This window comes from Desmodus rotundus, chromosome 7 (genome assembly GCF_022682495.2).
Source record: "Desmodus rotundus isolate HL8 chromosome 7, HLdesRot8A.1, whole genome shotgun sequence".
Classification (NCBI taxonomy): Eukaryota; Metazoa; Chordata; class Mammalia; order Chiroptera; family Phyllostomidae; genus Desmodus; species Desmodus rotundus.
In genome coordinates, this window is record NC_071393.1 from 15,762,571 (window position 1) to 15,774,040 (window position 11,470).

Here is an 11,470-nt window from a genome sequence, read left to right on the forward strand (position 1 = left end):
TGGGACATCTTGAGAAGATGGGTGAGAAAACTAGCTCCTGGATGTTTATGAAGAAAGTCCGTCACTATGGTGATATGGCTGCGCTTCCCCCTTGCTGGGTGACCTCAGCTCACTGCTCTGGCCCCTGGTCAGAGGATGGGCAGGGCTGGAGTGGTACAAGGTCTTTTTCAGGGTGACGGTGCTTGCCGCTCTTCTCCCTTGGGAGCCAGAAGATGGCAGCCAGTGTGGCTGGGACCATCACCCATTCAAGAAGTGGCTCCAGATGTGGGGACAGGAGCTCAAGGACTCCGCCTGCCATTCCCAGTCCCCACGCCCGCCCATGCTGAGCTGGTGCCTGAGCGTGAGCTGGCACAACTAGGGCAGGGATGAGAGCTCGGTCTCCAGCCTACTTTGTGTTGAGAAATGGGGGGGACCCAGGAAGACAGGTCCTGGGCTTGCGAGAGTGGCCTGGCTGAGCTTCCCGGCACGGACACAAGCCCCTCCAAGGCTTCTGCCCTGGAGGAGCTGCCTGGCTGGTGGGAAGATCACATAGGCTGCTCAGGCAATTTGGGGCCTCCAGGCCCCTCTGCTTCCTTCCTCAACTGTACTCCGGCTCTAAATTCTATGCTAGGGTAATAGTGGGAAGTGTGGCCCTCAGGCCACTGGGCCTCTTGTGGGAGGACCCAGGAGGTGGGGGGATTGCAGGCACCTCAGTTGCCCCATCCTTCATGAGTTTCTGTCCTTCCTGAAAATCCTACTGATAGGGGAACTGAAGCCAAATCTGGGGGCCCTTTGAGCCTGGGGCCCTCATCTGTGAGTTGGGCTGGTTCTCTGGTCCCAGTGAGTGTGTGGAGGAGGGCTGGATTTGAGTCTCCAAGAGGAAGGGACCCAAGAGAAGGCCAGGGGCCTTCTCAGTCCATGCCAAGAAGTAGGACCCAGGAGACCCTGACCTCACCCCCCTACCTTACCCCAGGAAGAGGCCTTCTGTCCCACCTCCACCATCCTGCCCATGGCCCAAACCTCAAGGACCAGGGTTGGACTAGCTGTATGGCTCTGGGCCCAGGGTGCCCCTTCCTGCCTAAGGGACCGCAGCAGCTACTGGACCCTGCACAAATCCCTCAATTTCCCGGGAGCCCCTGGACAGTGGGAAGAGTTAGTGCTACATACAGGCCAGGGGGGGCAGGGGCAGAGTACAGGCGGGGCTGGGAGCCGTCCTCAGAGCCACCATCAGACCCTCCACAACTGGGCTGTGGCTCCATGCAAGGGCGGGTGGAGTGGAGTCGCTGGACCTCCAGGCCCCAAAATGCACGCAGTGGTGGTGGCCCAGGGTGCAGCTGAAGGAGAGGCCTGCAGGCGGCGGTGGGTGTGGAGGGGGCCCGTGCACCGTGTGCACCAGAGGAAGTGCCCAGGCGGTACCTATTTCATGCCGCTGCGCAGGACCTGGTTGGCTGCGATGAGCATGACGCTGATGATGAAGGCGATGGCGAAGGCGCAGATCAGACTCTTGCGCACGCATGTCTGGCGGATCTGCTGGTTGGAGCAGGCTGTGGCCGCCCGCCAGGGAGCACCAGAGAGAGACAGAAGGGGACAGTGGAGCGATGGAGTCAGGAGCTGCCTGCACTCCTGCACATGGGTTTGTCTCATGGGGCGGACAAGGACATGAGGCTTGGGGGCAGGCGAGGAAGACCCAGCCCCCACTGTGCACCCCCCTGGTTCCTCCCCTACTCAAGCACTTGGCCCACCCGGGGTAGGTCTCAGGGGTCAGTCACTCACTCTCCACATCCACGGGGCACTCCTCAGCTGTGCCCAGGTGGCTCTCCTCCTCCGTCATGATAATGTTCTCGATGTCCTTCATGGACAGGTGCTCACAGAAGGTGTCGTAGAGCAGCCGCTTCAGCTCATCCACAGTCAGCTTCTGCATGTCACACTTGGGCGGGAGGAGACACAGTGTTCTGGCCACCACTACCACCACAGTCCCCATCCGGCGCCTGCAGCCCTTCGAGCCGGGACAGGCCTCCAGATTCTGCAGGGCTGGAAACCACTCGCTCCACTTGTCAAGTCCTTGCCCAGCTTCTCCCAGGAGCCTGTGACCCTCTGGGAAACAAGACGTCCAGTGGACAGAAGACTAGAGTGGCCGTCCCCCCTTCACAGAGTAGGCATGGCCACTCACTGGTCCCAAAACAGCCCTCCACAGTGTGCACAGCCCTGGGTCCCCACCGGTCCTGGCATACCTTCCAGAAGACAGTGTCAAAGTCAGTGCCATGGAACCTCTCTGGGATCCCTGACGTGGAGAGCTTGGGTCCCAGGAGGGTCACAAACTCCTCAAAGTCCACTTGGCCATCACCTAGAGTAGGCACAGGTCCAATCAGCAGAGTCAGCCTGCAGCTGTCTGACCTCAGGCAGGTCCCCTCCTTTTCTAAGCCTTGTCACTTTCAGGGGCACCTAAATTTTAGGGGCTGATGCTAAGCCACAGTGTGATGAGGCTCCGCCGACGAGGTGGAGGGCGGAGTGTGGCAGTGCGCCCTGGGCACGTGGGAGAGCCTTGTGTTTCACCCAGAACCCCCCATGGCTCCCAGGGCCCTGCTGCTGCCCCAGGTGGGTGTGGGACCCATGTTCCCCCACCACACAGATGGGACACGAAGCTCAGGAGGGGAGACAACCTGCTCTCTTAGGAGGAGGCAGGGCACAGGGGCATGAGAGGGGGACTGGGCATTACCGGTCCTTAATGATTTTTTCCATAATAAAATGCCAGGTGGCAAATACAACTAAATCATTTTCTATTTTGAATGGTGAGACCCGGGATATTTAGTATATCCTTCTTTCTACTTTTCTGTGCTTTAAATTTTTCTCAGGACACGGACCAAGATGGGTAGAGTCTAACCACTGGGTGTGGCTGGGGCTGTCACACTGGCCTCAGCTCTCCAGGTTCTCCAGGCTGGGAAACGGGGCCAGACCAGCTGTAAACTGATGGGCTTGGGGGTGGCTGGCAGTGGGGGGAGTGAAAGCCCCCGTGGTTCAGGCCCTAGCCCCCCAGTTGAAGGGTGAGAAACAGGGCAGCGCTCACCATCCATGTCCAGTCGCTGGATGATAACTTCCAGCTCTACTTCATTGGGCATGTAGCCCAGGGAGCGCATGGCCGTGCCCAGCTCCTGCTTGGAGATGAAGCCATTGCCGTCGCGGTCAAAGACTTTGAAGGCCTCTCGGATTTCTGTGGGGGGAGCAGAGCAGGCTGGGACTTCATTCTTGTTTCCGACACCCTACTTCCCAGAGCACCCAGATCCCCAAACCTGCAGCCTGAGCCCAGCACTGAGAAGCCACCAGAGCCTGCGGGTCTGGTCAGAGCATTGGCAGGTGGCCCAGAAGTCCGCAATAGCGCTGCTTCCGGGAGCTCGGGACAGAGCAAGCAGCAGAGGCGTGCCAGGCCCTCAGTAGGGATGCCACCATCCCCAGGGTCTCGGTCTCAGTGAGCCAGGCTCCCATGGCCTCTCCAGGCATACTCACAACGACCCCGTGTGGCAGGAGCCGTGGATCCCACTGTGCAGGGGAGGAAGCCAGGCGGTGCCTGCCCACCCCACACTCCTTCCATCCTCGCTCTTCCTCGTCCCCATCCTGCACTCCTCCCCACCCCCCAGCTCAGTGGCTCAGGCTCAGCTCCTCAACACTGGCCAACACTCTTCTGACAACCATGCAAGGCAGCCCAGCAGGGCTAGCAGCTCAGTGCAGACTGCCTTGGGGACCCAAGGTTTGCAGGGAAAGGGAAGCCAGATGGAAGGTCGGCTCAGATGTGGGGGTTGCTCCCTCCACTCTGGTATATAGAGGGGGAGACAGGCCTGAAGAGCTGGATGACTCGGGTGGGGGCAATGCAGTGAGCTGGGAGCCTGGGAAGGAGCAACCCAGTGAGTGACCTTGGGCGAGCCTCAGACTCACCTAAAGTAAAACGGGTGGTAATGAAGTCATGGCGACAAGGTTTTACCAAGGACACCCAGGAACCTCTTCCAGCTCTACCCCTGTTTCTCTGCCTGCTGTCCCTTCATTGTTACTCAGCCCAAGAAGGGCCCAAAGGAGCATTTTCCTCTGGGGCAGAGCCGATCTCAATCCCCTTGCACCCTCCTTGCTCCAGCCCCCCAGAGTCTCCTTGCTCATTTGCCTGCCAGTCTCTTGGCCTTTGCTTAAGCTGTGTCCCCGGGTAGGACTTCAGCAGGCAGAGGTGACCCCGGGGGGGTATGTGTATGTGTGTGTGCGTGCACAGGCATATTTGGACTACAGGCAGATGAGATACCTTCATGCTGCAGAGCTGGAAAATGAGGCCCAGGGAGGCTGGGTGGACAGCCCAGGGTCAGTGTGGGGTCCGGGCCGTTTCTAGTGAGGGCATGAGTCAGGCTGGCCTGAGCCTGGCCTTAGGGGTCTGTGAATCCCTGAAACTGATTGTGTGATTCTGCATCTTGGGGTCATTCCCTGATCCTGCTGGTCCCACTATAGCCCAGACAGGGTGGCTGAGTGCTCCAGGCTACCCAGCAAGGTGGCTTGGATGGAGTCCCCGAACTTCATCAGGTTCTTCCCACCTGGTGTCTGCACCCAGGCCTGGAGGTTGGACTAGCTGCCGTGCAGGCCAGGCAGAAACGGAGCCGCAGATCCTCTGTCTCTGAATCTTGCCCTTACCACTCCCAGGCCGTACCTGCCCGCCTGCGGGACGGGAGCTGGGATGAGAGATCTGTGCAAGGCCAGGGGTTTCTGTGAAACCCAGACTCTGGGAACTCTGGGCCAACTTCCACCTAGAGGTTTCCAGAGCCACTGAGGAGTGGTGAGCTCCCATTCCCAGAGGCATGTGAGCAGAGGCCTCACAGTTATGGAGGCTGCTGAGTGGTTTCCAGTTGCCTGAGAATCTCTGCTAGAGATGAGTGTGCTGGCCGTGCAACCAGGCACACTCTCTGCCCCACCCCCCCAATACACACACTTAGGTCTCTGGCTGGCACAGCTGCCTTCCTGACCCAGCCACAGGTTCCGCCCACCTCAGGTGTCCTGAGCTCCAACCTTGGGGGCCCTTTCAGTTCTGTGGGCACTGGGGCTGCTCCAGCTCCAGGCCTTCAAATAGGCAGCTCCTTTCACCTGGAGTGCCCTTCCTTCGCCATGGCACATGAGGAGGCACGGCTGGCTCCCAGCATGGATGCATCACCCCCCTGGTGCCCTTGCTGCCTCGTGGCTGACTCTGGCCTTCCTCTGGGTTCCCTCAGACCCTGTTCTTCTCCCACCCTTGCACTGACCACCTTGTATCGTGAACTACAAGTGCCACGAGAGCAGGGACAGGTACTGTATCTTTCAGACTCTGAGACGTGCCGGGCCGTGAGACGCACCTAGGTTTTAGAGGAGGAAAATAGGAAAAGCCAGGTAAGCTATATTCGAACTATAATAAGCACCCCCCTTTTCTCCCAAATTTTGGGGGGAAAGTGCATCTTATAGTCTGAAAAGTACGGTATGTTCACAGCTGTGCCCCCATTACCTGGAACAGTGCCTGTCATTCAAGCATAAACATTTGCAGTGCGAATGGTTAACGGATTTGGGGAACCCACCCATCTGAAGTGCACAGAGAGAGGGCTGAGCAGAAGTTCTTGCACCTCTTCACGTGAGGCCACCACTCAGAGATCTCAGGGTGAGATGGCAAAACCCTGAATCCCCGGCGGGGCTGCACTGGGCGCTGGCCCTTTGCCCCGCAATGAACTGTGGTCCGGGCTGTCCCTCCCATCCTGGCAGGAGCCAGGTGTGGCTCCTGGAGCCCAGGGCTGCTTCAGTTGGAGGCCCTGATCCCCTTCCAGAAGCCCCGAGGAAATGCCCTGGGCTGGCAGGAGACTGGTGCTCAGGTGAATCACAGGGTGTGTGGGCAGATGATGGGCCTGGGGGCACCCATGGGCCCCACAGCCATTTCTCAGGCAGGACTAACCTCCTAGCACCACTAGATAAATCCAAAGACTGCCACCTCCACGTCCGTGTGTCCCTTCTGCCATCCCTCCCTGGCACACACAGCTCACACCTCAGGTTTGCCTCTCTACCTTTGCCAATGCCAAGAGTCCTGCCCCAGCCCCGGCTGACTCCCGAGGCCAAATTCAGGGACCACCTTCTCAGCCAGAGAGTCAGCTTTAAGTCACAGAGACTCAGGTTCAAACGCCAGCTCTCCTACAAGCTGACCGGCTGACCTTGGCTGGTGTTTGCTCACCTGTACGATGGGGCCGCAGGGATGACTAAATATGAAAATCAAGCGTGTAAGTGCTTGATGCTGCGGGGCTTGGCTCAGAACAGGACGCTGCAAATCAGAATGTCAGACAGCAGTGCCGGAAGGAGCAGGAGGACTGCATGAGTTCTGGACACCAGAGCAGCCTTCCTGTTGGCCGGTGCCAGGACCTGGGGGCCTGGGCTTGAAGTCTAGCTCTGTGGCTCAGCAGCTGAATGACTTGGGCAAGGCAGTTCCCTCTCTGAGGTTCAAGTGCTTCATCTATGAAATGGGAACGTGACTTGTATTCCATCGCGGAGGCCTGGACTTGCTGGGGACTCCCTGAGTGCGGGGGGTGGGGGGACTGTCACGACTTCCCTGATGCTGCTGCTGCCATCAGCACGTCCCAGCTGGGTGCATTTCCCCGAAAGCCTCGCTCTGTTCCTGCAGCATGAGGTGGGGGAAGCCTGCTGTGCTCCCTCTTGGCATGGGGACTTGGCCCGGGAAAGGGCTGGCAGGGCCTCTGGGTTTCCAGGCCCACACTGTCCCCCACCTACTGACTCCTGCCTGACACCCCTAATTCCCTCCTCTGAGCCCGTGAAGCTGTCAGGGCCTGAGTCCCCAACAGGCTCCAAGGGACACCAGCACTCTGTCAGAGAGTTGGAATCCAGGAGGGGTGCGTGGGCTGGAGGTCACTGCGGGGCTGGGACAGTGTCTGTCCTCTGCAGTGACTAGCACTCTCCGAGACGTTGGCCCCGCGCCCCATCACTTCAGCCTCCCTGAGTTCTGGCCCACGCAGAGGCAGCCGCTGGGTTTGCAGGAAAGAGGGGCATCATTGGGGCTCCCCTGCCCCCCACTCACCAAATGTCCCTATTTGGCCACTCTCAATGCAGGCTCCACTGTCCCACTGAGCAGGCCAAGTGCCAGCCTCAGAACCCTGCCCTGGTGGCTGCCTGTCTGTTTCCTCTCTCCTCTGGCCAGAGTGGATGGGACTGCGGCTTGCAGGTGCCCTGTGCCCACCCTTGGGTGCTCATGTCCCATGATGCCGCTGGGACTAGGCTCAGTGCTCCTGCAGGCCTGGGGCTCTCTGCTGTGTGTGAATGTTGGGAGGAGGTACAAGGAGAATCTGGGGGAGCTTCCCATGGGGGGAACGTGGTCCCAGGCCAGCTCTTCCCAGCCACATCCACCCTGCGGACTGCCATCCATGGCGCCCCAGGCATGGGGTCCCAGTGCCTCTGCCAGACCTTCAGGGCCCCTTCCACCCAGCCCCTCCCCCAGCCTGCCTTTCTGGTCCGGCCCCCTGCACTCCCTGAAGCCCTTCCTCTCCAGCCTTCACCGATCCCTCTACACTCCAGACTCCAATCCCTGCAGGGCCCCCTTCTTGGCCTCCCCTGCTGCTGCGTCTGTCCAGCCCCCACTGCCTGTCAGGCCCCGCACTGAGCACTTCCATCACATCCGCTGTCACCAGCTGCCCTGGGGAGGGGCAATGCCAACCCCCTTTTACAGATGGAGAAACCGAGGCAAGAGAGGCAAGTGACTGCCTGAGGTCCCTCCAAGAGGTAGGGGTGCAGAGACTTGGACCCAGTGCTGCCTGGAAAGCCCTGACCTTAACCCTGAGCTCTCCACCTCCCTTTCCGGTCTCCTCCCCCTTGGACTAACCGCCCCCTGGTTTTCTGCAGCAGGCACGTACTGTCTGCAGCATTTCATCCCAAGCTGCCAGGCTCCCTCTTCTCGGCACATGTGGCTCCCCCACTGATGGGCATCCTCCCAGGAAAGGGCCTGGGTGTTACCCAGACTGCCCTGGGGCAGAAGCACTAATGGGGCACTGGGGAGGCGGTGAAGCAGGTGGAGGGGGAATCTGTGCCAGGAATGGTCACCCTGTCCACACAACCCTGGCATCCAGGGGTCACTGGGGCCTGGGGTCTCCTAGAAGGAGGGCTTTCAGGATGCCTGTAGCCAAGAAAAGGGTCAGTCGTAGGGGACTTCTTGCCCTCCTCTGTAGCTGCCCATGGGTCAGGAGATGGGCTACGGCCACCTAGGCATCTGCTTGCTCCACAGCCCTTGCCTGCTCACAAGAAGGAGGCCTTGCCCTTCAGATGCCCCCTGTGCCAGGCCCCTCTGCTCCCCAGGGCCCAGGAGAAGAGGACGGAGTGAAGCAGGGAGTGCATTTGGTGTGGCTGGTGACTAACGCTCCTGGGCTCCTGCCAGTGTGGCCTCTGGGCAGCCCGACGGGATGCTGCGGCCTCCTGGCCCCTGCACTGCCTGCCCTGTGCCTCACTTACCCCTGCATCTTAGGCTCCTCTCAGTTTCTCCCCTTCAGGCCTGGGAGATCGGGAGAAGGAGGAAGGGGAGACTGAGGTGGAAGCTGCCTGGGATGTGAGGGGACAGTGTTAACCCCTGCCTCAGTGGCCAGGAGGAAGGAGGGATGAGAACCTGCAATAGGGGGCACTGGCAGGAGGTTTCCGGTGGCCCAGAGCAGGAGGAGGCATTAGGGAAGAAACAGCCTATGTCCCATCCCCTGCCCTCTTGCCCCTCATCATACTCCCTCCTCGTCCAAGGCCCTGGACGAGGCTCTGGTTCCTGGACTTTGGTCCAGACAGAGGAGGGATTTGGGTTTTGGGGTTCAAGACCAGTGACCCAAGAGCAGCACCCATCCATCTGTCCTGCCCACATCAGACACCAGAACCCATTTCCGTGGCTCTCTTGGCCTCTGGGAGTTTTGGAGGGGACTTGGTGAGGAGCAGGTGGCCCATAGCTTGTGGTGCAGTTGGGGGGATGGGAGCTGCCTGTTCCCTCTTGATCTTCCCCTTAAGCCAGGTCTGACTTCCCCAAGACCTGCCCCCTCCAGGGCTTGGGGGAAAGGGAGGTCCTCTCCCGCAGCGATCCATCTTGCTCCCACCGCCATCCCCGACTGCGCTGGTGTCTCAGCTGCAACCCTCCCCCAGACTCTGATGAGCCCTAGATCACAGAGACCCCGGACCCAAGTAACTCCAAAAGAGGCCTGGCCTCTGGGTAATCTCAGCCCCTCCCCCAACACCAGACAAGATGATCCCGGGGGCCAAGAATCCCATCAACCTGGAGCCCCTCCCCACTTCACTCCATATGGGGCCCCAGGAGGTCTGGGGTCAGGGGGAAGCCGGAGCACTTGCCCCCATCCCAGTAGGGAAAGAGCTCCCAGGCCATAGGGGTCTCACTGCCCCCAGAAGCCTCGGTCCGTGGACCGAAGCCCTTTCCCTCTGCTCCTATCTCACCTAAACCGCTGCCTAAAGTCCCCATTCATGTCCAGAGGCAGAGGGACAGGGGGTGCCTCTCTGCCTTTCCTTTTCCAGGCTTGGTTATCACGACCAAGCCGCTGAATCTGGCCACTTGTTGTCGCCACCACCTCCCCGGCCGCCTTCCCGAGCTCGGGGCTGGGGGTCCCCGCAGGGCTGTGAGGAAGAAGCTAAGGCCGCAGGAGGGGCTGGGGGGCAGCCCCGCAGTCGGCAAGCAGGGCAGTTGCCCTCTCCCCTTCTCCAGCTGCCCGAGCAGATTGGATTTGAAAAGCTACACGAGTGGAATATCAATGCGAGCGCAGAGCCGCGGGCTGGCGCCGCGGAGGGGATCAGGACGCGGGTGCTCTGGCCGGGCCGGCGCTGGAGCGCAGCCCGGACCCCTACCCCAACCTGTCGCGTTGCCGCACCGTCACCGCGGACTGCACGGCCCCGTGACCCCGCTGCGGGACCCAGCAAGTTTCCGCAGCGCTGGGGACCACGCGGGCAGAGGCTGGGCCGCCCCTCCGCCTTGGCGACCCTCACCGCGGCGCCCAGGGGTGCGAGCTGGACTGGCCTCCATGCGCAGCTGCTCGCTGGAGCGCCCACCTGGCAGCAAGCACCTGCGGACAGCCCCGCGCCCCCTGCGCCCTAGCCCGCGCTTCACCTGGGCGCACAGGTAGGAGGGCCAGCGGGCAGGGGGTCCCGGTGGGGTACTTACCCTCCAGCTCATCTTCGGGGATGTCCACCGGGCGCTGCTCCGACAGCAGGTTGGGCACGGTGTAGATGCCCCGGTACATCAACGCCGCCGTCACCGGGTGGAACGGCATTTTGGAGGCTCCGCGCCCGCCTGCCCGCCGCAAACTTTAGGGTCGGGGCTCATGGGCCGGCGGCTGCCCGGGGGGCGGCTGGAGCGGGCAGGGCGCGCAGCTGTGAAGGGCGGCCCGGCGGCGAAGCAGCGACGAAGCGAGGTGCCACCCGTCCGGGGGCCTAGCGCCCCCGCGCCCCAAGCCGCGGGTCCATGCCGCCCCCTCCCTCGTAGGGCTCCGGGCCGGGGCCCCTCAGGGGTGGTGGGGGCGGCGCCACTCGGGCCTCTCTGCTCCGGCTGCCGTGCGCTGCGCCCGCTGCGCCCGCTCCTCGGTGCCCCGCGCGCTCCGCGCTGCTCGCCACCCGCTCGTCCGCTGGCCCGCGCGGCCGCCCAGCCCGCCGCTCCGGCTCTCGCCGCCTCCTCGGCTCGCTCGTTCGCCAGCTCTGTGCTGGGCTGGCTGCGCTCCCGCCTCCTCCGCCAGCCGCCTGCCCGCCCGCCCCCTCCGCGCTCCCCTCCCCCCCCCCCCCGCCCGCCCCTTCCCGCCGCCGGCCCCTGAGGGGCCGCCCCAAGCCCGCTGGGGATTCCTGCTCCCCGGGTCCCCTTTCTCCCCGGGGAGGATCACTCGCCCCCCACCGCAGCCACCAGGATCCAAGATGGGGTGGGACCCTTTCTTCCTGCACCTTGGCCCACCCCCACACCCCTCGAACTGAGAGCAGGGACCAGAGGACCCGAGACCTGCCAGCGAGGTGAGGCTGGTCCCAGGCGTTTGGGTTCTCGAGGAGAGTCACACAGTGTTGGTGCCAGGAGAGGCTCCAAGGTGGGGAAACTGAGGCTGAGAGAGAAGGGCATTTACCAAGGTCATGAAGCAGGGGCGGCAGGCAGGAGCTGGGCAGGGGCAGGGGCAGGCGCCCCTGCCCTGTGGCTGAGACCTCCCCCCACTCAGTAGAGCCTCAGTCCTTGCTCCTTCCCAAGCCCCTGCCCCTCAGCCTGCAGAGGGGGAGCCAGGGTCTGTCTCACGGCCAGGGGGCATCCAGGAACAGAAAGGTAGGTGGTTGGGTGTCTGTGGGGACTGGTATGGGGGCCTGTCAGTTCACATGGCCGCAGGTAGACCTAATGTGTGTGTGGGGTTCACCAAGGCCCCAGGGCATGCGTGCACATCGGGGCGAGAGGGCCGGTGTTCATGGGACACAACATGTGTGTGCATATATCTGTTATCCACAAGTGTGTGTACAA

At 61.8% G+C, this 11,470-nt stretch overlaps 1 protein-coding gene across 1 annotated transcript; it reads right to left on the reverse strand.

Moving 5' to 3' along the window:
• Positions 1–1,042: 1,042 nt before the first annotated feature.
• Positions 1,043–10,282, reverse strand: CABP7 (calcium binding protein 7). Its single transcript, XM_024567219.3, has 5 exons — positions 10,151–10,282; positions 3,044–3,187; positions 2,211–2,323; positions 1,753–1,906; positions 1,043–1,523 (listed from the first exon to the last, which is right to left on the reverse strand). Exons 1-5 carry the CDS (start codon positions 10,257–10,259, stop codon positions 1,396–1,398), a joined length of 648 nt encoding a protein of 215 aa, XP_024422987.1. The 5' UTR covers positions 10,260–10,282; the 3' UTR covers positions 1,043–1,395.
• Positions 10,283–11,470: the final 1,188 nt, after the last annotated feature.